The sequence below is a fragment of the Ochotona princeps genome, chromosome 2 (assembly GCF_030435755.1).
Source record: "Ochotona princeps isolate mOchPri1 chromosome 2, mOchPri1.hap1, whole genome shotgun sequence".
Taxonomy (NCBI): domain Eukaryota; kingdom Metazoa; phylum Chordata; class Mammalia; order Lagomorpha; family Ochotonidae; genus Ochotona; species Ochotona princeps.
Window position 1 is genome coordinate 28,279,942 of NC_080833.1, and position 27,686 is coordinate 28,307,627.

At 53.1% G+C, this 27,686-nt stretch overlaps 3 protein-coding genes across 3 annotated transcripts in view; 2 read left to right on the forward strand and 1 right to left on the reverse strand.

The window, feature by feature from the left end:
• ZC3H12A (zinc finger CCCH-type containing 12A) overlaps positions 1-27,686 on the forward strand; it is a 251,865-nt gene that overhangs the window by 175,306 nt on the left and 48,873 nt on the right. The gene's annotated exons all lie outside the window — the stretch shown is intronic.
• Positions 6,929-11,733, reverse strand: AIRIM (AFG2 interacting ribosome maturation factor). Its single transcript, XM_058679201.1, has 4 exons — positions 11,327-11,733; positions 9,363-9,542; positions 7,166-7,284; positions 6,929-7,030 (listed from the first exon to the last, which is right to left on the reverse strand). The coding sequence occupies exons 1-4, from the start codon at positions 11,599-11,601 to the stop codon at positions 6,993-6,995; spliced, it is 612 nt and encodes a 203-aa protein (XP_058535184.1). The 5' UTR covers positions 11,602-11,733; the 3' UTR covers positions 6,929-6,992.
• Positions 11,962-25,979, forward strand: CDCA8 (cell division cycle associated 8). Its single transcript, XM_004591570.2, has 10 exons — positions 11,962-12,448; positions 12,542-12,670; positions 13,249-13,289; positions 18,921-18,993; positions 20,300-20,388; positions 21,678-21,742; positions 22,284-22,379; positions 23,803-23,929; positions 24,893-24,979; positions 25,757-25,979. Exons 1-10 carry the CDS (start codon positions 12,355-12,357, stop codon positions 25,799-25,801), a joined length of 846 nt encoding a protein of 281 aa, XP_004591627.1. The 5' UTR covers positions 11,962-12,354; the 3' UTR covers positions 25,802-25,979.

The following is a 27,686-nucleotide window of genomic DNA, read 5'->3' on the forward strand; positions in this document are numbered from 1 at the left end:
CCTATTTGGGCACCAGTTCTAATCCTGACTGCTCCACCTCCCATCCAGCTCCCTATGTGTAGCCTGGGAAAGCAGTCGAGGATGACCCAATCCTTGGGACCCTGCACCTGCGTGGGAGACCTGGAAGAAGCTCCTGACTCCTGGCTTTGGATCGGCTCAGCACCAGCCGTTGCGGCTGCTTGAGAAGTGAACCAGTGGATGGAGGATCTTTCTCTCTGTATCTCCTCTTGATATATCTGCCTTTCCAATAAAAATTATGAATGAATGTAAAAAAAAGAAAACCCAGAAAGTGGATAATCTAGAGACGTGGGCTGGGGCCACACTCCCCTTCTCCTTGACTGATGGCATGTTTTGCCATCCCAGGTCCCCTTCTTCCTCTGCCCCCTGGCACCCTCTTGGACCCCAAGGGGCTGGCCTGAATTGCAGGAGGCGGGGCACACTTGCGTTTCGTCTCTCTCCATGCCAGACGTCCTGCTTGGCACCCTCTGGAGAAGAGCCCTCTAGAACCGACAACCAGGGGCTCGAGCTTGGGCAACTGCAAAGGGCGATGGCCCAGAAAAGAATCCAAGTCATCCTGAGGGGTGGCTGGCGCTGTCCTTCCGTCCCCCGCCCTGAGGCACATGTGGCTGGGAAGGCTGAGGTCTCGGCAATGGATCAAAACCAGCTCTCCAAGCAGCTTAAGCCAGGGGTAATTTTTAGCACAGACGTAACTTTCTAGCTCCTTTCTCTATCCCTCATGTTTCAGTTTACTTTTAAAGAGGCCGCAGAAAAGATGTGAAAACAAATCCACGTTTAAAGAGACAAGTGCAGAAATGCAAACTGGGCCAGGGGACAGAGCCGCCAGCTGGACAAAACGTGCCTGGAAAACGGCATCCTCACCCGGCAGGTGCCGGCGATTTATGGCACGGCTGTGAAGACGTCTCATCACATTACGAGCCAGCTCAGGAGACCCTCATAAAACTTTGCTTATATGAAAGAACAAAACCAGCTGATAAAAGCAGATAAAAGTCAGCTGTTGCTTATAAACGCGCGGTGGGGACCGCAATTGAGCGGGGGATTTATTAGTCTGGGCGCTCTGTGCAAGCGAAGAGGCAAGCCCCAGGTCTGAATCCGGAAGAGAGGGACGGGAGTGTAGAGGGTACATCCCAGCCCGCACGATGGCAAACGGGCCTCACGGAGCTCCTCGGCAGGCCTCCAGCAGGAAAGCTCTCACTGTGCCTCCCCTGAAAGCCCGTAAGAAGAATCGGTCCCTGGTGGCATGAATGTGGCTACGGCACTGCGAGGCCCCGTAAACCTAAGCCACAACTGCCCCACCGGGCAGAGACAAGGGCATTCCTGTCAGAAATTAGCACCAGTGCTGGGAATGAGGGAGAAGCAGATGCAGTGAAGTGATAAAGACCTGCTTGTCCCCCAAGGGGCAGTCTCCGTGGCTACTCCACTCCTCCACTCCACTCCACCGTCACCTCCCTGTGCTGGCTGCCACTGATGCTCAGGATTAAGGTCGTGTTATAAAGAATGACCCTGGAACAAAAGTAATGTTTATTAAGAAAGCAAACTTCTGGGCCTGGCGCGACAGCATAGTGGTTAAAGTCCTCACCTTGCATGAACCAGGATCCCATATGGTCGCCGGTTCTAATCCTGGCGGCCCTGCTTCCCATCCAGCTCCCTGCTTGTGGCCTGGGAAAGCAGTCAAGGTTGGCCCAAAGCCTTGGGACCCTGCACCCGCATGGGAGACCCAGAAGAGCGCCTGGCTCCTGGCTTCGGATTAGCTCAGTTCCAGCCGTTGCGACCGCTTGGAGAGTGAAGCATTGGACAGAAGATCTTCCTTTCTGTCTCCCCTCCTCTCTGTATATCTATCTTTCCAATTAAAATTAATTAATTAATTTAAAAAGCAAACATCTGGGCCCGGCACAATGTCTCAGTAGGCAATCCTTGCAAACCAGGATCCCATATGGGCACTGGTTCATATCCCAGCATCTCCACTTCCCATCCAGCTCCCTACCTGTGGCCTGAGAAAGCAGTGGAGGATGGCCTAAACCCTCGGGTCCCTGTACTCAGTGGGAGACCCGGAAGAAGTTCCTGGCTCCTGGCTTGGGATCAGCTCAGCTCTGGGCCATTGCGGCCATTTGGGGAGTAAGCCAGCAGATATAAGATCTCTTTTCTCTATTTCTCCTCTTTGTAATCTGCCTTTAAATAAATAAATAAATAAGTAAATAAATAAATAAATAAATAAATAAATAAATAAATAAAACTAAACTAAACTTAAAAAGCAGGCAAACTCCTAGCTCCTTCCACATGGGCTGCATCCATCTCTCTGGGGCTGGGAACTCGCATACCTAACCAAGCAGGTGTCCATACAGAACCATGGAACCCAGAAGGAGCCTTACAGATACGATGTAGGAAGAGCTTTTTCTCAGACAGCCCAGGTTTCACTCCAGCCCACAGCTAAAAAGAGAGTGGCTGGCCAGGGTGCAGCCATCCTGCGAGAGGCTTGGAGTGGCCACCGCCGAGATGGAGGGGGTGGCTTGACCCTGGAAGAGCTGTGTCCCATACAGGGCTGGGTGTTCCAAAATCCTGGCTCTTGTGCCAGCTGAGAAGTCAGGTGAGTCCTTGCTGCCCACAGTGCTGTGGACGAAAAGCTTTCTACCAATGCCAAGAAGATGCTGGTGCCAACCCCAGCCATGCCGCTGAGAAGTGCGCACTCAAAAAAATGTTGGTTTTGCCATTTGTCTCATGGAGGTTAACTCTGCTCCATTGTTTCAATAACAACAAAGATATTTGAAAAAATATTTTTAAAATAAACAATCAAAATGAGAGATGAGAGAATATAGAGTGCAGGGCTGTGAGTTTGGCGACTCCTAAATCTTCCGTGGATTCCAGGCCCTTACATGTTTATAAATCCACCAGAAGCCTCCAGGCCGCAGTCCTGTGAGAACACCCGGCGTCCACGACACAGGATAAGGAGACCGAGAGCTGGCCCTAAACCCCTGCCCCAGGTCCTGGGGACTCTGTTTCCCTCAGAGGCAGTGACGAGCTCCTTGCCCTCCTCCTGCCCTGCTCCTGCACTTTCCTGGCCTTCTGGGGAGGGGGGATTACAAACAGCCCCACCCTCCGCGAGCCTGGGAGAGTACCTGGCTCTCAACCTGCCCCAGGGCAGCAGGATCCGGCCCAGGCACCCCACGAGCTTGGGACAACCCTTTCTGTGGTAGTGGATGGAGCAGGAAAAGGGGCACCAGTGTTCATTTCCTGTTGACTGTGTGTCTCACAGAGGCAGGGTTTGGATCTAGCCCTCGGAAGCAGAGGAAACAGCTCTTATCCACCAGGCATATTAGGACAAACAGAACACCATTCCAGTAAAAAGAGCAGCAGAGTTTGTTCTTGTCAGGGGAGGAGAGAGGAAGCATCTCACAGAAGTGAGACCAGTAGACCTGGTAGACTTGGGGGCTCTGGAACTAGCTTGAACGCACTCCCAACTCCCGCAAGGGGCTGGTTAAGGAAACTGTCTTAAAAACTAGGGGCTGTGTCATGACTCTGACCTCCAAGTGCCAGGATCCCGTATGGACTCTGGTTCATGCCCCAGCTGCTCCACTTCCCATCCAGCTCCCTGCTTGTGGCCTGGGAAAGCAGTCGAGGATGGCCCAAAGCCTTGGGACCCTGCACCCACGTGGGAGACCTGGAAGATGCTTCTGGTCCCTGGCTTTGGATCAGCTCAGCTCAGCTGAGTGAGCAGCCGAGTGGGGAGTGAGCCAGTGGATGGAAGATCTCTCCCCTCTAAATTCATCTTTCAGGGCCCGGTGGCTGAAGTCCTCACCTTGAACACCCCGGGATCCCATATGGGCACTGGTTCTAATCCCAGCTGCTCCACTTCCCATCCAGCTCCCTGTTTGTGGCCTGGGAAAGCAGTCAAGGACCGCCCAGTGCTTTGGGTTCCTGCACCCGTATGGGAGACCTGGAAGAGGTTCCTGGTTCCTGGCATCAGATCGGCGTAGCACCGGCCATTGCGCTCAGTTGGGGAGAGGATCTTCCTCTCTGTCTCTCCTCCTCTCTGTATATCTGACTTTGTAATGAAAATAAATAAATCTTTAAAAAAATAATAAATTCATCTTTCAAATAAATCTTCTAAAGTCTTAAAATACAAAAAAAATAAGGAGCCTATGCTGTGGCATAGGTTAAGCAATCTCCTAGCACACCTGCATCCCACGTGGGTGCTGACTCACGGCCCAGCTGCACTCAACCCATCTCCCAGCTGACGGCCTGGGAGAACAGCACAGAGTGGCCAAGTGCTTGGCCCCTGAGCCCACGGGGGAGGCCCAGATGAGGCTCCAGCACCCCAGCTTCGGCCTGGCCCAGCTCTGGCCACTGCAGCTACGTGGGAAGTGAACCCAAGGATCAAAGACCTTTCTCTCTACTCCCCTACCCGTAGCTTTTTCTTTAAATAAATCTTTAAAAATAACAAACTAAGGAAGCTCTAAGTGTTTATTTAGAGAAAACGGCAGGGTAAGGTAAGTGGAAAATACAAGGTCCAACACAGCATATGGCGTGTTCCTGTCTGCATAAAAACGAGTCACCGGCATATCTGCACGTAGTGTGAGGGACAAACTGCTCCCTAACCTGTGGCTCCCACATTTGTCACCTCGGGTTAAGCAGGTGGTCGGGGGGGGGGGGGGGGGGCAGGACAGTTCCACTCTTGCTGCTGGCCCAGGTCCTAACGAGGTTGCAGTGAAAGAGTCTGCAGTGAAGGCGTCAGACCGGTTGGAAGCAAGGATCAGCCTGGGCACCCATTTGCTCTTTCCCATGGGCCTCCCCTGGGGGCAGCTGCAGCCTGATTGCTCCCCTGTGGGGGGTCCCCAACAGACTGCAGCCTTTTCTTGCAACCTATTTTCCAAAGTAGCAGAGCACCATTTCTGTAGGATTTGATTTCCTACACAGCAAATGGACATGTCCAACCCATGTGGAATGGGAGAGGCATACAACAGGGTGTAAACACCAGAGAGGCAGGGGTCCCTGGGGCTTCCCGGGAGGGGCTGCCACACGCTCACAGGCAGGGCAGGGGGCTGCAGGGTACACCCCACCACCGAGTCCTGGCTGCTAACTGACGGAGGAGACACTCCACTCAATGTGCTGCTGAACCCTTTAAATTTCACACAATAAGGATGTTTTACTTTCCAAGATACAAATCAAATTTATTTTCAATTTAAAAAGAACAGTGAATTTTTTAAAAAAGGATGGCATTTTAATAGCACAAGAAAAGCTAAGCGGGAACAACATAACAATTCCTCTTAACGCAGTCATCACTAAGCTCAATAAACCTGTTTCTGTTCAGTCCTCACTCACTTCAAAGGGGAGTTTCCACAGCTCTTCCTCTGCACAAGCACACACAAACCCACAAGCCAGGATGCAGGGCCCTGCCCAGCCAGCTTCCACGGGCCCCAGGACACGGCCTTCGCTCAGCCTGTCCGTGCACATGATGCAGGGCCCTGCCCAGCCAGCTTCCACGGGCCCCAGGACACGGCCTTCGCTCAGCCTGTCCGTGCACGATGCAGGGCCCTGCCCAGTGCAGCTTCCACGGGCCCCAGGACACGGCCTTCGCTCAGCCTGTCCGTGCACATGGAGTGTGCTGCTCTAAGTCTCACGCCGAGCAAAACTCCCCTCAAGAACAACTCGGGCATTACTGTCACCACAAGGTCCTCCCAGGCTCCCAGTTACCATTCTCTGCCCCCCAGCACAACGTGAACTCCTTTATTACGTTACATCTCGATCCCCGTGGCCCAGGAGTCTGGGCCCCAGCATTACTGGGCTCCCTGTCCAGGTGCACGTCCCAGACCCACTGCACCCGGATGGACAGAAGGCAGCAGGGATTTGTGGGTACCATGAAGGTCTTTTCCTCACTGCACGGTAAACTTCCCCTAGGGTTTTCTATTCTCTTTCATCTGAGTCCATCATAGGCCTTTGTACCCAAAGGTAACGATAAAAACAAGATAAAAAACTTTTTAAATTCCTGGGAGGATGGACACTACATAAATTAACAAGTTATCTGGCAGGCCAACAATGCCACATATCCATATAATATTTCAGTTCTTCACAATTAGAATATTTACCTTTGCAGATAGACAAATATGAACATCTGGAAAAATGCACATAAAACCCAAGAGATGGTATATACTGGGGTCTGCAATTTTTTTAAAAAGCATACTTCACTCTTGCAATAAGCAGTAAAAAGCTATCTTCACTTTGGGGGAAAAAAAAAGCCCTCTATGTTTCTGAAGCCCCTTTTTGTCTAATGATCAAGATTTCTACAGCCACTCGAGAATTCAAAGTCCTAGAAGTATCATGACCATTGTGCAGAAAGCAGCATGGGCCTCAGAAGTGCTGCCTGGACCACTTGCACAGGGCTGCTACCTGGTGCCCTGCTCTCAGGCCCAAGCCGGCCAGTTCCAGCAGCCACCGAGGACCTCTCCTGGACAAAACAGCAGGAACCACTCGTGCAGCACCACTGCCCCCTGGTGGCAGCTTCCCTGCCGCTGTTGAATATATTTTCCAGCAGGAGGACCTTTAGTTTTTCAAATCATCGAAACCACTCTGGCTTTTGCCAAGCAGTTGGGCCGAATGACAGGAATACACGGACCCAGGACCTGGTGTCCCTGGGCTTGGAGCTTCAGGAGCTGCCCAGGGCCGCTGGAACTCTGGTCCTCGGTATTTCCTTCCCTGCTGCTCTGCATCCCCGAAGGACACCCAGATCCCGTGTTTTTGCGTGGGCCTTTCCTGCTTACTCTCACCCCTGTGTTCTTCCTGGAGCTGCAGGAACAGGAGAGCATGGCCCAGGCACTCAGCCACAACGCAGCCTGCAGAAGCACCCACACCAGCGTTCCCCAACCCAGGCCTCAGCTGCAGGCTCTGGGACCGCGGGTTGGTCAGCCCAGGGTGCAGACACTTTCAGAGAAACCGTCAGTCTCCGAGCATGGTGCCTCAACCTCCAGAGACATGCGGCTTCCTCACTCTTCCAGGAAGAAGGCGACTTTCATCAGGGTATCTGCAATAGGAAGAGAGAAACACTGGGGCCCACCACCTCTCCAGCCACTGTGAGGGTTATCTGGCCGGATTCCCTAAGAGGTAAGCCGCGGGGAGAGGGACAAGGGGTGGAGACAGAATGAACAAGATGTGGTACCCTGAACGAGGTCTTCATGCTCGCCTTCTGAGATCCGGTCCCAGGCCTTGGGCAGCGCCTGGATGCTCACCAAGTCTCCCCATCGGATGGAGGAGAGGAGGGCCTTCCTCTTCAGGTACCTTCCCCGAGTTAAGGACTGCTCACAATGAAGAGGAACGACCTCCACGAGGAAGCACACCATCGCAGAGCCAGAGGGAGCAGCCCAGCACAAGCGCAGCCAGGGCACGCTCTTAAAGATTTATTTATTTCATTGGAAAATCAGATTTACAGAGAGAAGAAAAGACAGAGAGAAAGATCTTCCATTCCCAGGTTCACTCCCTAAATGGCTGCAACGACTGGAGCTGAGCCAATCTGAAGCCAGGAGCCTCTTTCGGGTCTCCCATGTGGGTGCAGGGTCCCAAGGCTTTGGGCCGACCTTGACCGCTTTCACAGGCCACAAGCAGGCAGTTGGATGGGAAGTGAAGCAGCTGGAACACAAACCGGCACATATGTGGGATGCCGACGCTAGGAGGTAGAGGATTAGCCAGTTGAGCCAATGTCCGGCCCCAGCTGTGACATCTTTACTAACTCAGCCATAGGATTCAAGGAAGGAATGAAAGCCAGGCCTCACCCCGGTAAGGACAAGAGAAGGGGTCAAAATGACACACAGGGCAGGTGGAAAGCAGCAGGAAGTCGGAGGACACACACTGCAGCAGAGAGGATGGCAGGTACGTTCCAGCTGGGAGACGGGGTGCAAGCCAAGGCACGGCAGAGGGGAGGCAGACCCCCCTGCCTGCTGGCCCAGCCAAGGGCCCTGCAGAGGCCGGGAAATGCTGGTGCAGCCAGAAGACAACCCTGAGGGCCAAGGGCCGGATTCTGAGCTTCACCGCTGCTAGCCCAGTAATGTGGTCAGAATCAGACTACCCAAAGATACACCTGTGGAACTGAGGTCCGGGTCTGCAGGCAGCCCGGAGAGAAAGCCGCCTTACGCAGGGAAACTTGCACGAGGCTGCATGTGAGGAGGACGCCAAGTGAGACGAGAGGAACTGGCCTGTGCCTGGGGGGACAGAGAAGGAAAGAGGCAGCAGGGAGGCAGGACTGCAGGGCTGAGCAGCACCCAGTGAGAGTTCAGCTGGCCGGGGCTCCCGCGCAGGCTGCTGCCACCAGGATTACTACAGTCAGGAAGGAGCAGGGGGCGGGGAGGGGGTCAGACAACGTGGCTGCGACAGCTAAGGAAGAGGGCTGAAGGGCCAGCTTAGATCAGCAAGTTCGAACCTGCATTTGCAGACATCTGCAGGAAACCGAAATGCCAGAAAGACCAGAGGCAACAGTCACGGTTGCACCTTGTGAACCATTCACGGGAGACCAGAAAGGTGAGCTGGAACATTAAGCAAGAATCCAAAGAAAAAGGTCACAGCCTTAACCCAGCGGGCTGCCAGCTTTCACCCTCGTCCCCCGAGGACCTTCCCCGATGACATGAGAAAGTGATCTCTACTGCAACACTCGGGTCATCCCAGACAGCTGATTCCGGCTTCCTGCCAATGAGCAGATGCCCTCACACGCGTGGGATGCCCACACAGAGTTCTGGGCTCCTAGGTTTGGCCTAGCCCAGCCCTGACTGGCGTGGGCATTTGGGAAGTGACCCAGCAGATGGAAGATTCCTCTCTCAAATTACATAAATAAACATGCATTACCTGCAGAGTCTCCGCGGCCTGTGAGGCCCCCCTCCTGCCCTGGAGCCTGCTCTGGAGGGTCCTCGCCGCTTCCTGAACACGCCACCCATGCTCTCAGCTCATAACCTGGCATTTGATGTTCCTGGCACACCCCAGACGACCACACGGTTCCCTCCTTCATCCATTTAAGATCTTTGTGCCAAAGGCACTTTTTCATGAGGTCTGCCCTGACCACCTTATTTAAAGTTACAACACCTCCTCCTCCCAAAAAAACAGGCCACAAAAGAAAACCAATAACAAAAGAAACAATAAATAAATAAATAAAACAAAAATTGCAACCCCAACTCCATAGCACTCACTGCCATCTGAACTTTCATACATATCTACTTTGATGCCAGTCTCCAAGCACCGAGAACAGTACCCGGCAGACAGCATCTGCTCAGTACAGTACTAAGGACACCCTGTGCCGAGGGACTTGGGAGGAAGCTACAGTCAAGTCCCCATTAGCAGCTGCGGACACCATGTGAAACCCGGACCAAGGATACGAGGTTCGGAAATGTCGGTCAATGTCCTGTAGCCATTCTAACATGTCAGCCACCGAGGGGGTGGCCGCCGAGGGCTGCAGCACAGCGTCGAGGTCCAGCGTGCTGGCATGCCGCTCGTACACTTCAAATACTTGCTCCACGTGGCTGCTGACCGCGTCGCGCACCTCGAGCAGGGCAGCTCTGGGGGAGAGAGTCTGACATCAGGTGGCAGCCCGAAGCAGGTGCTGGGCGAGGGTCTCGCTGATCCCTGCCTGCGGCGGCACTGCAGGACGTGTGGCAGCCCGCTGGGCAACAGCAGCTATGCTGCCACCCTGGCCCTGTCACAACGAGCAGTAACCGCTCTAGAAGCCGCCAAATGTCCCCTGCCAAGAATCCACCATGAGGCCACTGAGCTAAGATCAGTCACAACAAAGCTGGTGGGTGCTCAAGAGTCAAGAACTTGGGGCCTGGTGCAGTAGCCTAACAACTAAATTCCTTGCCTCGCACGCACCAAGATCCCATATGGGTGCCGGTTCTAATCCCCAAAGCCCTGCTTCCCATCCAGCTCCCTGCTGGCGGCCTGGGAAAGCAGTCATGGACAACCCAAAGCCTTGGGACCCTGCACCCATGTGAGAGACCCGGAAGAGGCTCTAGCCTCCTGGCTTCAGATCAGCTCAGCTCCGGCCAATGCAGCCACTTGGGGAGTGAATCATCGGATGGAATATCTTCTTCTCTGTGTCTCCTTCTCTCTGTATATCTAACTTTCCAATAATAAGTAAATAAATCTTTAAAAAAAAAATCAAGAACTTAAGTTGCCGTTACATTTCTAAAACAATTTTCCCATCTTAGTAAATTCCAATTCCCCACCAGCTTTTGGAGGGTCCTTGCAACTTGAAATGGAAGGTTTAACCACGGGCACAAACCAGCCTGGACAACTGCTACTGGGCACAGAGGCGCCCCAGCGGGAGTGAAGGCTCCAGCTCCTTGGTCAGCCACGCTTGGCACCGGCTGGGGGTTTTGTGCCCTCCTCTGCACCATGGGGTAAGGGAACATCAAGACAGTCTCTGGGCCCAGGGCTGCAGCACTGGGGGTTGAGCTACCACAGGCATCCCCTAGCGGACCTGGCTGCTCCGATCCAGCTCCCTGCTAATGCGCCTGGGGCCTAAGAGGGCCCCAGTCCTTGGACTCCAGCACACGGCTGGGAGGTCAGGAAGGGGCCTGGGGTGGCCCAAACCAGGCTGCTGGGGCCATTTGGAAGGTGAACCAGTGGATGAATGATTTGTTCCTCCCCCTATGTAACTGCTTTTCAAATAACTACCTTTAAAAATGTATTTATTTGTATTGGAGAAGTAGATTTACAGAGCCAAGGAAACAGACTGGAAGATCTTCCATCTGCTGGTTCACTCCCCATAGAGCCACAACGGTTGGAACTCAGCCCATCTGAAGCCAGGAGCCAGGAGCTTCTTCCAGGTCTCCCATGCGGGTGCAGGGTCCCAAGGCTTTGGGCTGTCCTCCACTGCTTTCCCAGGTTACAAGCAGGGAGCTGGATGGGAAGTGGAGCAGCTGGGACTTGAACCAGTGCCCACATGGGATCCTGGCATGTGCAAGCGGAGGATTAGCCAACTGAGAAACTGTACCAGGCCCTCAAATTACTATCCTTTAAAAGGATTCTGCGATAATACACAGAAAACCCTTAGTTCTGGCACCCGTTGCATCCACAGCCTAGTTCCTCGCTGCCTTATATCACCAATGAAAACTACAGGAGATAAATAAGCTGCCTCTATTCCTTGTCCCTTTTGCTGTTAACTTCAAGCCCACCGCTGCTGTCCCAGGTCTTCGAGAAGGGAAATGTTAGCAACCAGAGGCCTTTCCCAGAGTCCACCCAGGGCAGCAGACGGAAACGCAGGGGGAGGACAGGGCCACCCCTCAAACCCGGCGGCCGACCCTGGCCGGCTCACTCCTGCCCGGTCCCCACGGCCCCTTACAGCCTGTCCCCGAGCTGCTCCAGCACGGCGTCTCCGGCCTCCAGCTGCTTGCGCCGCAGCCGCTCCTGCAGGTCCGGGAAGGCCCGCAGCGCCGGCACCTCGTCCAAGCGGAGGCTCTGCGCCGCCCGCAGCTGCTCGGCCAGGTTGCTGAGCGAGGCCAAGAGGGGCTGGCAGTCCCGCACGGCGTCCTGCCACGAGCCCTGCTGCTCCCGCACCACCGGGAAGCACTTCTTCAGCGCCTCCCGCACGGCCAGCAGAGACCGGTCCGCAGCCATCTTCCCGGGGGGCCGAGGCGACGGAGCGGCAGCGAGTCCAGGGCTTTCGAGTTCTTTCCGACAGAAGCTCCCGCGCAAGGCGCTCTCGGAGCGCAGGACCCTCGCTCCCCGCCTCCCGGCGATCCGGGACCGCGGGAGTCGCCTACTTCAGAAGGAGCATTCCTCGCTCCCCTAGGAGCCCTCCTCCGGATTCGAACTCGTGGCTCCGTTCCTTGGGGGTTGCTGCAGTCCCTACACCAGCAGGGCAGCGGCAAGCCAAGGAACCCGCAGGGCTCGATGGCGCTCCAACGGACGCCTTCCAACGAAGCCGCGGCCTTCCGACGGACGCCAGGACGGCAGCCCCCTCAGCGTTTCACCTCAGGCCTCCGCGGAGTCGGCCAAAATTGTCGTTGGCCGCCATGACTTCTGGGCGCTGTAGTCCTACGCGTGGATTGGCTGCCAGAGTGAGACGCTTCTTCGTGATTGGATGTTACGGCGCCGTAACGGAGACTTCTCATTCGCCAGCCGGTGGTGGTTGAGTTTGAATTGAGGGCGGTTAGGCGCGGAGCCACACCTTCGCAGCCGGAACGCCGCAGCTCTTCCTACTCCTCATCTCGGGACCTGCAACTTCTCGCCTCAGGTCTTGGATAGCTCCAGACCCCCGAAGGAAGGGTGTCCATTCCGTCTGTTCGCCTCCGCCCCTCGCGGCGCCGAACGCCCCCAAACTCTTCCGCAGCCTCTGCCGCCTTGTGGCTCGGTCCCCTGCAAAGCGCCATGGCGCCCAAGAAGGGCAGCAGTCGGGTGGCCAAGACCAACTCGCTGCGGAGCCGGAAGCTCGCTTCCTTTCTTAAGGACTTCGACCGGGAAGGTAAGGGGGCCGAGCCCGGGGTGCTGGCGGGGTAGGGGCGCCGGCGGCACGCGTCCTCCCGCCGGGGTGACCCGCGTCTCTGTCCTCGCGCAGTGCAAGTTAGGATGAAGCAGATTGCGTCCGACAGGCAGAACCTCCTTAAGGAGGTGGACAACCTGTACAACATCGAGGTCCTGCGGCTGCCCAAGGCGCTGCGCGAGATGAACTGGCTCGGCTACTTGGGTAAGTGGGGCGCGACCTCCCTCCCCCCGGTCTGATCCCCCGCGCGCTAACGAGCAGTGTCCCCGTTTGAAGGAGAACGAGATGAAGGCGCAGAGAGATCGCTGACTTGGCTGCAAGCGTGCGGCCCTCGCTGTCACACCGCAAGGGAGGGTTGATTAGCAGGAGGGGCTCAACTCATCCCCCAGTCAGCACGCACTTGCCTCACTCCAGCTGCCTACCAGATTGGGGCCGTGGCCGTGGGTGTTGCTTCTGGAATTCAGTGCGAAGCAGGGTGTGCACGGGGTGAGCGCCTCAGCCCTGTGTGGTGAGCGAGCTGCTGTGATGGAAGCAGCCTCGGCCGAGGTTGGTGCTGTGTTTGGAAGGATGAACTGGAAGAGCGCGGAGGAGGGTTTCAGTCCACCCCCCAGCCTTATGCCCGTGGCACGTTTGGGGCATCATAACAACCGGCCATGAGTAAACAGGCTCAAGCTTAGTGAAGGACCAGGCTGGGTGGGGAAGTTGGCAAGGGTGGGGCCGAGGAGGGAAGGTGATTGAGCATTCAGAGCTGATAGTAACCAAGTATAACATTCTCTTTCAAGCCCTTGGAGGAAACAAACAGGCCCTGGAGGAGGCAGCAACAGTAAGTAACTGACTTATTTTTGAGCTGTTAGTTCCTAATTATAATCCAGTGTGAACAATCCGAACGGTGGTGTGGAAGGATTCCCTAAAAGAGCTGTTCCCTATTCAGGTGCACCGGAAAGTTACATTTGAAGCAGGATGCTGAATGTATAACTATGTGAAGTCCAAATAGCTTTGAGCCCTAAAGAGAAAGATGGGTCTGTTTTTGGCGGCCTTACATTCTATGTTCATAAACTGTGACGAACCTGCTGGATGACCAAGAGGCCATGTCATGCATGAGAGTCACGTTCTTGGGTCAGACTCCTGACTGTTCCCCACCTGCTCCTGGCAGCCGTACTAGCAATGCAGGCAGTAAGATGGGGAAGCAAAGTGAAGACCTCAAGTCTGCAGTGTCTAACGTGGTAGCCGTGAGACTCAGGTAGCTATTAACATTAATTAATAAAAACTCATTTGTGGGGTGGGCATTGCGTACAGTGGCTTAAGCCGCCACTTAGAGCACAGGTGTACCGTCTCCAAGGGCCAGTTTGAATCTTGGTTGCGCTGCTTCCAGTCCACCTACCTGCCGATGCAGCTGGAAAGACAGGCGTGAGAGACCCAGATGGAGTTCTAGGCTCCTGGCTTCAGCCTGGCACAGCCCCAGTTTTTGCAGGAATTGAGGGAATGAATCAGTGGATCTCTCTCTCTCTGCCTTTCAAATCGATAAACTCTTAACAAAGAGAGAAGAGAGAGGAAACAAAATGAAAAATTAAGAAAACAAAAAAATTATTTTCCTCTTGCAGGAAGTTTAGTCAGACAACACTGAGCACTTGCCCATTAATAGACTTAATGGGATCCCTTGCCATGTGAAGTTCATGAACAATCTGTGTTCATGCACACATTCGAGTATGTTTCTGAGAGAAAAGTTTATAATAACTTCATTAGCTTACAAAGTGATGAGGTATAACAGGCTGATCCTCCACCTGTGGCGTCGGCATCCCATATGGACGCTGATGGATTCGCAGCTGCCTCCCTTCTAATCCAGCTCCCTGCTGGCAGGCATGGGAAAGCAGCTGAGGGTGGCCCGAGTGCTTGGGCCCCTGCACACCCACGGGAGACCCAGAAGAAGCTCCTGGTTCCCGCTTTGCCCTGACTCAGCTGTGCTGCTATGGCTGTTTGGGGGGTGAACCAGGAGATGGAGTATGTTACTCCTCTTTCTCCGTAACTCTGATTTCAACTACAAATAAATGTCTTAAAAAAAAAAGTGACCCCACCAGGTCTACTTGTCTTTGCTAAGTTGATGAGAATCCTTTGGGATCTGAGGTCTGAAACTGCATTGAGAATGTGCACAGTAGCACCAACCAGCAGCCTTCCATCAGCTGTGGGGGTTAGAGGCCGTTGTGGAGCAGCTGAGGATCTGAAGATGAACACTGTAGGAGAGGAATGGGGATAATTAAGATACCAAACCAAGAACCAGCAAAATGCTCTTCTTTTTGAGTGCTGACTCTTCGGAAGGGGTTTCCTTGACTCATGTTATTCAGTCCCCCATGTACTCCAGATCTGATGTGATAACGCGTACCTGAGATGAGTTAACACTCATTAGGTAACGCAGTCTGCCTCCACCTCAGACAACAAAGAACTGCAAGTCAGAGCTTCTGATGTAATACCAAGTGTGGTTGCACCAATTGGAAGAATCCTAGGCTTTGTTAGCGTGATTCAAAGCCCAAGAAAGGAGTGATACAGACTGGACAAAGGGTGGGCATTTGGGTACAGCGGCATGTTGATACTTTGGACGCTGCAGCCTGTCCCACTCTGGGTCTGACTCCGCTAATGACCCAGCATCCTCCCAGTGTGTGCCCTACGAGGCAGCAGACGATGGATCAAATATTTGGGGGCCCTCAGGACGTTTCAGAGTCCTGGCATCCGTCTGGCCGAGGCACAGCTGTTGGGAGCACCTGGAGAACAAACCAGCCAGTGGGAGAGATCTCTGCCTTTCAAAATAAAATGGACACAAAAGCTCCCAACTGGAAAGTGTGCCAGGAGCTTCGCTTGGAGGCCTCCTAGATCGGCATGTAATCCTCCTGTGAATGGTTATGACATGGAAGAGAGCAAAGCAGAATCTGCAAAGGAAAGAAGCCCACGGGCAAGATTTGGAGGGAGTCTGGAGCAAGTTCCAAGCCTCCTAGTGGAGGCAAGAAGAAATGTTAAACATGTAGCAATGCTAACAACTCCTAGGGACCAAAAGCCTCTAGTGTTTACTGGGGACTGGACAGGTAGGCCTCTGCTGAGCATGTAACAAAATCACAGACACGAAGAAGGAAAGCAGGTCTTAGCATTAGCCATCTTTTTGTTGGTTTGGTTTGGTTTGGTTTTTTATTTATAATAATTACATGCTTGATCAGAATGGGAAAGATCAAGGTTTACGGAAAATTGGGTGAACTCGTTGTTTACAAATTTGCTGTTTCTTCTTGTTTCTGGGGGAAGGGGAGAGACAAAGGGGGAAGCCACACACAACTTTCCAAACATCCCAGCACCCAGGGATGAGGAACCGCCACCTCATATCAACCCAGGGTCTCAATGTGCGCATATTCCAAGGGTTCTGCCCAAGTGGCTTGGAGAGTTCTGAAAGGCTGATGATTTCGCCAATCCAGGAATGAATCCACCCTCCCGATGTGCACTGGCTGACACAGTAAGCCTCGTCTCCACCAGAATTTTTTGCTGTCATCATTTGACTGGGGCAATTGTCCAGTTTGTTCTGTCTTGCTCCTTCTGCTGTAGCACCAAGTGAACTGCTATATTCTTTTACAACAGGGCCTGTGTCCACTGCTCTGCCTTTTTCACTAAGTAGTACATGTTCTTGCAGGTGAGCCCAAGGCCCCGGGCCAGGCATCCCAAGCCTCACTGGATCCCCCACCCCCGGGGCTCATGAACCTGGCACCCACCTCACAGGCAGGCCCCAAGATTTGGGCTAGACCACCTAGATCCCTCTGGATCCCTTACCCCTGGAACTCATGAACCCAGCACCCACCTTGCAGGCAGGCCAAGAGACCTGAGCCTGGTGACCTAAGCTCCTCCAGATCCCCCACCCCCGGGGCTCAAGAACCCCAACACACCCCTCACAGATGGACCCAAGGACCCGAGTCCCACCGGATCTCCCACCCCTGGGGCTCATGAACTAAACATACACTTCATAGGCAGATCCCAGGACCTGGGCTAGGAGACCCGAGTCTTGCCAGATCCCCCACCCCCGGGGCTCACAAACCTGGCCCCCCACCATGCAGGTGGGCCCCAGGACTCAAGCCAAGCTACCTGAGCCCTGTCAGATCCCTGGCCCCTGCTGGCCCCAGACTGGCATGACTCGCCTCACCTCAGCATCCACAGTCTTACTGCGCATCCTGACCTCGTCTAGCCTGCCCCTTGATCCAGTTCCTGCTGGTGGATGCTACAGCCTAACCTAGCCTAGCCTGATTCCTGCCCTGATCCTAATGTGAACTGGCTGATGTTGCTGCCTGATATGACTCTTCCTGTCATGGTTCTCAGATCTGCCAGGGAATGTTATGACCTGGCCCAGACTGGTCTATCCCCAGACCTGATCCATATGTATGCTGGTGGGTATTGTAACCTGGTGTGGTCTGGGCTGCCCCTTGCCTTGCTTCTTGCGCTCACCTGCAGGGACTGCATCCCGATGAGGGAGTTTCCAGAGCTCCTCTATTGTGTCTCCTTTCAGTGGCAGTTCTCGCACACACTGGTGGGTCCTTGGCCCAGGTGAAGCTGTCTTAGTTTAAGGCATAGTGGGAGGCCTCCAGAAATCCATCCCCGGGTGCCAACTAAGGGCCAGTTTGGCAAACAGGCTTTTTTACCTAGGTCAGCTCAGACCTGCTGTGTTAATGCAGCTACATGGTAGGTAATCCATGGCTGGCTATCAGTGATAACCCCATAATGTGACTGTTGCTTCGAGAGTTGGTGGGAAATTGGTTGGAATGTCACCACTGTGTTTAAGCAGATTGTTGTAGACACTATTAATCCATACAGCGTTGCTTTCTTGTTAGGCCCAGATAGCCTCAAAATCTAGCTCTAAACAACCCATACATTATAGGTAATCACCTAGAATGATGACTGGAAGCCCTCCCAACCCCCTGCCTTTTGTTTTGTTTTGTTTTGTTTTGTTAAGATTTATTTATTTGAAAAGCAGACTCAGAGAAAGAGAGTGAGAGAGATTGGCCTTCCGTTCCCCAAGTTGCTCAGTAGTGAGACCTGGGTTGGGCCAAAGCCAGGAACTTGGAACTCCATCTAGATGGCAGAGCCCAAGCACTTGGAGTATCTTTACTGCTTTCCCAGGAGCATTAGCAGGGAACTGGATCAGAAACGGAGCAGCCAGGACTTGAACCTATGCTCTGATAGAGGATGCTAGTGTTGCACACCATAATTTGAGAACAGCACAGTGCTGGCCCTGGAGCCTTTTGGAAGGACCTAAGAGCATCACAAAGAACCTTACTGACAACTTTTTAGAGTTACCCCAAAGAAATGAGAAGTCTGGGACAATACCAGGTATTACAGTAGAAGATTTGTATTGTTTACAAATGGGATGTAAGCAGGTACAGGCACTTAAAAAAACCACGTACATGCTATCAAAGCTGAAAATGATATGGCCTTGGTATGTGCGTAAGACAAGAATAGGGCGGTCCAGATAGCAGTGTTTATAAGAGCAAAAGCCTGTTGATGGAAGAAGGGACATACTCATTGTGATATAGCCTATAGTAGAATCTTATATAGCCTGAAATAAATGAGGTGCAAGCTGCATATGTTTGTGTGGACACATATGCACGTGTGTATGTTTCAGCAAGTGGAATGATGGTACAGCTGGTGAGTGAGAGGATTAAGAGACTGGTCACTTTGGGAAAGGGACATACTGTAATACTTAACCTTGGGATCACATGGTGTATTTTTTTTTAAAGATTTATTTTTTTTTTATTACAAAGTCAGATATACAGAGAGGAGGAGAGACAGAGAGGAAGATCTTCCGTCCAATGATTCACTCCCCAAGTGACCGCAGTGGCTGGTGCTGCGCCGATCCAATGCCGGGAACCAGGAACCTCTTCAAGGTTTCCCATGTGGGTTCAGGGTCCCAATGCATTGGGCCATCCTCGACTGCTTTCCCAGGCCACAAGCAGGGAGCTGAATGGGAAGTGGAGCTGTTGGGATTAGAACCGGTGCCCATATGGGATCCCAGGGCGTTCAAGGCGAGGACTTTAGCCGCTAGGCCACTGCGCCGGGCCCACATGGTGTATTTTTGAAACTTTCTCCATAAAATGTTCCTGGGCCTGGTGCGGTGGCCCAGTGGCTAAGGTCCTAGCCTTGAACGCACTGGGACCCCATATGGGCGCCAGTTCCCATCCAGCTCCCTGCTTGTGGCCTGGGAAAGCCAAAGCCTTGGGACCCTGCACCCATGTGAGAGACCTGGAGGAAAGTTCCTGGCTCCTGGCTTCAGATCGGTGCAGCACCAGCCATTGTGGTCACTTGGGAAGTGAATCATCGGACGGAAGATCTTCCTGTCTCTCCCTCTTTCTGTGTATCTGACTTTGGGATAAAAATAAAATTGATTTTTAGAAAAAAAATGTTCCTCACATTTGATGTTCTCTGGCTTTGTTTGTCACAGGCTGACGTGGATATCACAGAAATAAACAAACTGACAGCAGAAGCCATGCAGATACCCCTGAGGTCTGCCAAGTGTGAGTACTGGTCCGAACCTCCGTGCACTGGACACTGCCGGGGCTGGGGAGCCTGGCCGGCTACTCAGCAGGTCATTGTGTGCGAGACAGATGCTAACCAAGCTTGTGAGACCACTGTGTGAGCTAAAGTGGAAAAAAAGAAAAAAAAGTCAAACGTTGATATCTGCTTGCTTTCCTCTGGGGTAAAGTTGACAAGATTGAGAGAGAGTCGAAGAGAGCAATAGCAAGTGAGACTTGCGGATGTGATCAGGGTGTAAGAGGAGGAATGTCCTCTGTAATTCCATGGAACTTCGGTGAGTTGAAATGAACTCAGACATATCACACACTTAACGCTGAGTTACAGAAAAAGCCCATTTGTTATCAGTAAACATAGGAGAGGGGCAGGAGGAATTGTAACATAGACTTGATTTTGCTATCATTGAGTTTGGTAGCTGTTTAAATCTGTTGAGTCACTATTAGTCTTTTAATTCTTGTGTTTAAGAAGTACAGGTTTTTGTTTTAATTTTACCCCATGGAACTGAATGCACCAGGACCAATTTGAACCAACAGTTAGTTGTTGGCTGGGCTTTGACTGCTTTGTAGGCTGTTCAGTGATAGAGGGGTTACGTTGTGGCTTAGAAAGTTAGGATGCCTGCATCCTATATAGAGTGCTATTCCACTTCTGATCCAGTATTCCTGGGAAGAGTGGGAGATGGCCCAGGTTCTTCACCCCTCCTCTCCCTCTCTCTCTGTCACTCTGCCTTTAAAATGAGTAAATTTGGTGCATCTCAAATGTGCCTCATACTCCTTTTCCTCCTGAGATGAGAATTATAATCATTTATGAATAGATATGGAATCAATGCTGCTTGTTTTGGTCTGTGTCTGGTATTGTCCAAGGGTGTGGCATTCATTCATCCCACAACACTTAATTAATACTGAAGGAACAATTCTGGGCCTGCAGTTGAGCAGCAGTAAAAGTAGCAGCACTGCGTTCTTGTGGAGCTCGCATTCCTAGCCTCATCATATTCTTGTAACATGACTGCTCCCTGTTAGAGATGAGGGAACCAAGGCTGCCTGGTTAGGGTGATGCACCCTGTTAGCTGGTGGAGCCAGGCATCAGCCTCCTGCTGAATCACAACGCTGGACCGGCTTGTCATGGCCTCATGTGGGGTTCCTAACCCCTCTTTGTTAAAACAGCGGGGTGGTCTATGTTGAATCTGTCTCTTGACTGCAGTCTAAGATTGTAGTATTATTCCTTCTAAGAAATGTGACTGCTGAAGAGTTTATTCCTATCAGAAATTTCACACTGTTAAAACTTCCTTTACAGCACGAAAGGCAATACAAATGGATGAAATGATAGTGGAAGAAGAGGGAGAAGAAGAAGAAAACAAACTAAAGAACCCTCAAACTGCAAGAGTAAGTAGGCATTTGAATTGAGGGCTGGGAGCTAGCAGGAGAAGCAAATACAAAAACACAGAGCTCATAGTTGAAAAAAGAAAATTCGATCTTAAATGGCCAATGACAAAGGATCATTGGCATGTGTAAAGAACCTGTAAAACAGAGGCAGAAGCTCCCTCTGAGGACACAGCTAAGGCCTGTTAAGCTGAGATCCCGTTAACTAGAGGAAAAAAATGTGAGAGAATTCCAGGGGGAAGCAAAAGTAGTGTCCTGTGAAGGAGCAGTTTGATGTGGCTTATTAGCCAGGGAGTAATAGAGATAGAGCAAGAGCAAAGGCTGGATGAGGAGTGGACACATGGCCTTGTCCTTCCATTCTGACGGTGGGTACTAAAATGACATTAGATTGATGTTCCCGGGCCACGTTCAGAATACAGGGGAAAAGGGGAAAACAGGCTGAACACGTCAGCCTGGAGACTGTTAGTTCTTGACCTGAGGCTCCGACACAGCAGAGAAGGGCTGGCTGGAGGTGAATTTTAGAAAGGAGAATGGGTGTGATGAGTGAAGGAGAGGAGAACCCTGAAGTGACTACGTGGCCTGTAACCCAGGCAGCTGCTGCCCAGTGGAACCAGGGCCCAGGAGGCAGGTGACGGGTGCGGGACCTGTTGAGTGTCCTCTTCCAGGACGAATACACTGGGCGGGAATTTCAGGGAGAAGCTGGAGCCTGAGCGGCACACTGACCTCCCCCCCAGATCTCTGGGTGCTTGTGCCAGCTAGGCAGCGGGAGAGGTCCTGCAGGGACAGCAGGGAGGGAGGGAGGGAGCAGGTAGGCACTCTAGAGGAAAGTGGACTGCTGGGGACTAACCAGGGAAGTAGGAAGGGCAGAGGAGAGTGCCCGAGGCCTTAAGGTTGGCAGTGTGTGGTTACCACCCAGTTCAGTATACTGCATGCTGTGGTCCAGCCTTGTCATCCCCCTCCCAGCTCTCCAGGAGGGATCCTCCTTGGGCACCCAGGATGGCCCGAGAGACCCTCATGGCAGCACTTCATGAAAAGCAGTGGGGGTACGTCTGGCTGCAGTCGGTTCAAAAGAGATTTACCATTAGTGCCAGCAGAAATTCTCTGAAGACCTGGATGGCATGGGCCCTTGGCCCATCAGGGATGTTGTGAATGTGTTGAAGCCTCTGATTTTGTGAGGGGCCTGAAGTAGTTCTGGTCTCCCTTTCCCATCTTTTCTTTTCTTTTCTTTTTTAACCCTCCTATCCCGTTTCTGGACATTTTGCACATTCAGTTTTGTTTGGTTGTGACTGCAGGTCAGAAGGTGCCCTCCCTCCAAGAAGAGGAACCAGTCCCTACAAGGAAAAGGCAGAAGCAAAAGGTACTAGCTTTCCAAACTGAGGAGTACAGTTTGGGCCTCACAGGAGAGCAGAGGAGGGCTGGTGGCGGATGTAGAAGAGGAGCACCGAGTCGTGAATCCTGTGCCTAAGCCAGGGTGGGCAGCGGTCTGCCCCCCCCCCCCCGGCCCGTTTAGTTGCCTAGCAGTCAGTGCCTGGGCAGAGCTGCCTCACAACCAGACACGGAGTGGCTGCCAGGATCCCAGGCCAGGCTTTATCTGCCTGCAGCACAACGCCCACCCTGACCTCTTGTATTGTTATGAAGCTGTCTCCTTTCTTGTGATCTGTTAGCTCAAATGAGAGATCAGCTTCTGGAGGCGGGCTGCTTGGGTGACCATGTCTGGGACAAGTTCTCTGAACTCCAAATCCCCGAGTTTCCACATCTGTAAGTGGGGGTGCTACCCTCCTACATGTGAGTTGCTGTGTACCAGGTGCCCGGAGCGGGACGTCACCAGCTCTGCTGCTGCTGCTGTCCCGGGCCTGAGGGCTGCAAACATGACCTCAACAGCTGCTGCTTCCCTGCAGGTCAAGCCGCAGTCAGATGGTGACGCCGGCTCTGAGCCGACTGGAGTTGTCCATGGTCAGACCAACTCCACGCCTGACGCCCAGGTTTGACTCCAGGTGAGCAGCGGGAGCGGGGTGTGGGTTCGGTGAGAGCGCAGCAGTGAGCAGCGCACACAGGGAAGGGGTGTTGAGGGCGCACTGGGTCCTTGGCCCAGGCTCGGCCTGCCCAGTGTTGTCTCGCTCTCTCCTGGGTCACTTGTTTGCAGCAGAAAAATGATTCTTTGTCCAAAGAGAGGGAGAAGATTCTGTCTCTGACAACTAGGAGTTCTCTCTTTTGTTTGTTTTGTTTTTTGGTGTTTTTTCTGACAAATCTTTTGAGCCAGGGAGGTGCGTTCCTTTACCCCTGGGAGACAGGAAAATTGATAATGCCTTTTCAGAGACAAGTAACTGAGCTTTGTTGTGCCTGCCATAGAGGCTGTTGTTTTGCTGTTGTTTAAACTGATTACTTGATTGCCTTGGAAGGCAGAGCCGGAGGGAGACCCTGCATCTGCTGGTTTTCCCTCCAGATGGCTGCAGCAGCCAGGACAGGGCCAGGACAGGGCCAGGACAGGGCCAGGAGCCAAGAACTACCCAGGTCTCCCTCCCGGGTGCAGGAGCACGGGCAACACAGGCCATGCTCCACTGCCTCCCCAGGTGGACCAGAAGTGGAACAGCTTGGGTTCAGACGGGCACCTTGATAAGGGATACCAGTGTCATGGGTGGAAGCTTAACAGGCTGTGCCACCCCGCAGGCTCCCATAGAGGCTAGCTCGCGAAGTAGGAAATGCCAGCTAGCCATCAGAAACAAGTGGGGGTAGGGAGAGTTCATCACCTCAGAGCATCCCCTGGCAGCTTGCTGATGGAGGGGTCCCAGTGATCCCATTTGCTGTATGGTCACAGGAAGTTCTGGAAGGCTAGATAAGGAATTACAAGTCGTCACCCCTGGGGAGTGGAGTAAGAAGGGGTTTTTCTCTCTAGGGAAAGTACGAGTCATTTTCCACTGTTAGTTCTCACTTTACTATCTCTTTTTTTTCTTTCTTTCCACATGACTATGTAACAGAAGACATTTAGAGGAAATAGGCAGCAACATTTTAAGGGCCTTGAGAAAGCATGTGGATTAGTGTAATGATGTCATCGCTGATTCTTCTTCCTCTGACCCCGGGAAGTTGTGCCTGGCGGGAGCACCCAGCCAGTTTATTTTTGGCTTTGTGGCTGGCTGGATGACCCGCATCCCCGAGGAGCTGAGAGCCTGGCGTTTACACGGGAAAGAGTTGACTTGTGCTAGATATATGTTTGGTAATTATGCCCTCCTTTCCCCAGCTGTGTTTAGTCATTAGCCTTAAAAAAAAAGAAGTTTTCTCTAAATTTAGAACTCGCCTTCTTAGAAACATGTGACTCTGGAAACTGCAGCTTGAGACCAGATGGGGGTAGGCAGGGCTCCCTGTGCCTCCCGGTGTCATTCAGTCTGCCAGGCTGTCCTCACAGACTTTCCCGCTGTGCAGAGTCTTCAAGACCCCGGGCCTGCGCACTCCGGCAGCCAGAGAACACATCTACAACATCTCTATGAACGGCAGCCCCCTGGCCGACAGCAAGGAGGTCTTCCTCACTGTGCCCATGGGCAGCGGCGCGGTACGGTATCTTCCGGGGAGCTGCTTCGTGTAGCACCTGCCTTGTTGGGCCCTCAGCCACTTCTCTGCTCGGGGACCTTCAGGTTCCATGGGTCCTGGTCTCTGCAGTCCTGCTGTCCTCAGAGGCCCAGGCTGGGAGGGTCCTGTACCAACCTCTGTTGAGCAGCTACTGCGTGCCCAGCCAGCTGTCGCAAGCCCCAGGGCACGGGGTTCCTGCCACTGCGGAGCAGGTCAGGAGTCAGCTGGCTTAGCAAGTGTAGTATCTGCAGGAGCTGCACTAAGAAGGGATTTGTTTGTTTTTGTTTTGTTTTGTTTAAGATTTATTTGATAGGCAAAGTGACCAAGATATCTTTCATTTGTTGGTTCACTACCCACATGACTGGAACAAGCTGGGTTGGGCCAGGCTGAAGCCAGGAGCCTGGATCTCCATCCAGCTCTCCAGTAGCAGGGCCCACACACTTGGGTCTCCTCCTCCACTGTTTGCCCATGTGCTTTAATTGGAAGTTGGATCAGAAATAGAGCAGCCAAGAATTGAACTGGCACTCCAGTGTGGGATACCAATGTTACAGGCAGCAACTTCCCCACTGCACCAGCCCCAGCTAACAGGGATGTTCAAGTTGGGCTAGAAAGCTGGGACCACGCCTGCAGCTGTGCACCAGTGGGGATTCTGACGTGCAGTAGGCCCACTGACTCTGGGCTGCAGAGCCAGTGCCACCCAGGGCTTCTCTCGGATGGGCTCTGCAGGGCTGCCCAAGCTGCTGTGCCATTGTCCTGGGAATGCAGCCATCAGCTCAGAGAGCACTGCTGGTGCCATTTTCCCCTGAGGCGTGATGCTCCCCACCTTCTGGCATTTCCCACTGCCATGTGCGGGATGTTACAGGGACCCCTGAGTCCACGAGGATGCCGAGGAGGGGGGTTGGTGCTCTTGGCGACCTGCCAGTTTCACACAGTCTATCCTGTACAGAGCGTGCGGCTACTGGCCAGTGACTTGCAGAGGACTGATATCGCACAGCTGGACCCAGAGGCTTTGGGAAACATTAAGAAGCTCTCGGTAAGTCTCATGGTCATCTATCTCCCCTTTCAGTGTGTCTCCAGAGCTCTTGGGGTGGCTGTCCCTGGGGCCGGGGCCACTAACTAGACTCCCTCTGCCATCCTTCCCTCAGGGAGTTCATAGTGGCTCTGCTGCCATCACAGCATTGTGTTCAAGTGGGGCCGAGTTTGGTGCCTGCCCCTGGCATTTCTCCTGTGCACCTGCTTCCCCCCTGCACACGTACCCTCCACAGGGAGCTCTGTTGTGTTCTCGCTCAGCAGTGATCTGCACATGACTGTGGGGAACCAAATCTTACTCTCAGTACCCATCACAATTCAGCTTCCTGTGTGGGTTGAAATTCTCCAAAGGATTTAATTGACTCAGCTGAACTTCCTAGCTGGGAGCACTTAGAACATTCCTGACTCTCGCAGGCCCGTCCTTCTGTGGGATCTGGGAAGGGTACATCTGAGGAGCAGAACAAGGGCAAAGCTGGTTTCCCAGACACATCACGCTAAGCTGGGCCCCGTGCCCGCCCCCAGCCGCCCAGACCTTGCGAGTCATCCTCAGGCCGGGCCCAGGGCATCACTGCTCCCGGCATGCATCACCATCTCAGCTGAGCTGCCGTTGCTCCTTTGTGCAGACAAGACACTGTTTCAGAAAGGCCCGTTCACCTGTGGTACAAATGGAGCGGAAGGGCTGACCTTCCCTCGGACTAGTGCTCGGGGGCACTTGAGTGGCTTACACACGCAGGCCAAGTGTGTATTCTTTAAATGACCCACGCGTCTGCTTTGCTTTCAGAGCCGTCTCGCCCAAATCTGCAGCAGCATACAGACCCACAAGTGAGACAGCAGGCAGGACCGGGTGCGGCACAGCTGAGCACACAGACCTCCTCCCCTCCTCCTCTGGGGGCACTGCATGGAGCCTCAGCATCTCTCAGCCTCTGCCCAGTTGTTTCTTTTCAAGCTGGCTCGTGGAACAGCTTTCCTGTTTATCCTATTTATCAAAGACCAAAACTCAGCTCAGAGGCAGCTTCCATGTCTTGCACGTCTACCTCTCCAGCTAACTGGTCTGTGGAGAAAGGAACTGTAGAATTTAGCCTTGTCTGGGGTTTTGGTGACTGGCTGTCCCTAAGCTCTCTGACCTAGTTGTCCCTGCAAGGTGGATGGTTCTGCAGAAAGCTCTTCTGTCCCTCAGGGCCCATGGCCCACACGTGACTGGACTGGTTGCCTTGCCCCACGTGTGGAGCCTGTGCCCCTGGGCACAGGTGAGATCTATGAGTCGGCCCTTCTGCCCCAACAGTCCTGGGCTGCGGCCCGGGCACCGGGAGCCGAGTTGTCCTGCAGGCCTGGGGGTATCTTGTATTTTATGACATGATCGATCACGTAATGCAGGCCTGTGCAAACTGATTTGTTTTTAAGTTGCTTAGCCTCCTCTTCCTGAGGTTTTTGGACGTACTGTTTTCCTGAATACTGGTATCTGTTAGCTGATGGTTCTGATCCCAGCTTCTCAAGGATATCCACTTACAATAAACTCTTGAGTTTTTGGGGTTTTTTTAGCCACTTGTCTGTCTGTCCTCTCCCAGCTGTGCGACCTGGACTGAGGGACAGTTTAGGGTCCAAAGCCCTCAGAGTAAAGGTCTTGGGACAGCTACTGGTTTCAGGAGATGGGGAGCCTTTATTTCAGGTAGCGTCTCCCCTGTCTGAAGGCTGGCTCACCCACAGGTCCAGGAACCTGAGCCTCTAAGGCGGGTTTCCCAACACGTTAATCCTAGGCCAGAAATGTGCATTGTAGGACAGCATCAGAGTAGGCACCATTCACCTGGATGGTGAGGGCTGGTCAGCCTGGAACTGGGTGAGGGGCAGCAGCCAATGCTTCTCAGGGCCACAGTCCTAAGGACCCTGGCACACATGCCGCCTCAGACCATTGGCACCGAGAAGGCTCAGCACGGATCTCACTACGGCCAAGGACTATGCCTCAGCCTGGCTTCTGGATGTGTGCTATGTGTGAAGCCTTTTGGTCAGTGAGCGTGTGCAGAGAACAGCCGTGCCTCAGCCACTCTCTCCCCCAGGCTCCTGCCTGTCTCCATTCTTCAGGAGCATCTTCGAGAAGAGCCTGACATGGAGGACACGGAACCCAACAAGCTCTGCCCAGACCCAGCTCCCCCCGACTCATTTCACAGCTCTGCCCGAGTTAACCCATTGATACAGAATGTGGTATGCTGCAGATGCCTAATAAATGCTACCTGTGACAGATTGTTCACCACATTCCACAGGAGGGACTGATTTGGAAGGTGGAAAGTTTGCGTTCCTTGATTTTTAAGATTGGACTTAACAGTGACAACAAAAATGGGCTGAACGATGTCAGGGCTGGGATGTCACAAAGAAAGTCAACCTCAGTGGCAGCCTGCAGATGGCACTTCACCCTCACGGCGGGGCTTGAGTATGAGTGCTTTTGGTGGTGGTGTTTTGTAAACCAGCTATTAACTTTAAAATCAGGAGATTGCACAAATACTGCCTACTAGCCTCCAAAAATATTAACTGGCAGGCCCAGCGTGGTAGCCTAGTGGCTAAAGTCCCCACCTTGCATGCACCAGGATCCCATATGCGCCCTGGTCCTAATCCAGGTGGCCCCACTTCCCATCCAGCTCCCTGCCTGTGGCCTGGGAAAACAGCTGAGGATGGCCCAAGGCCTTGGGACCCTGCACCCGCATGGGCGACCTGGAGGAGGA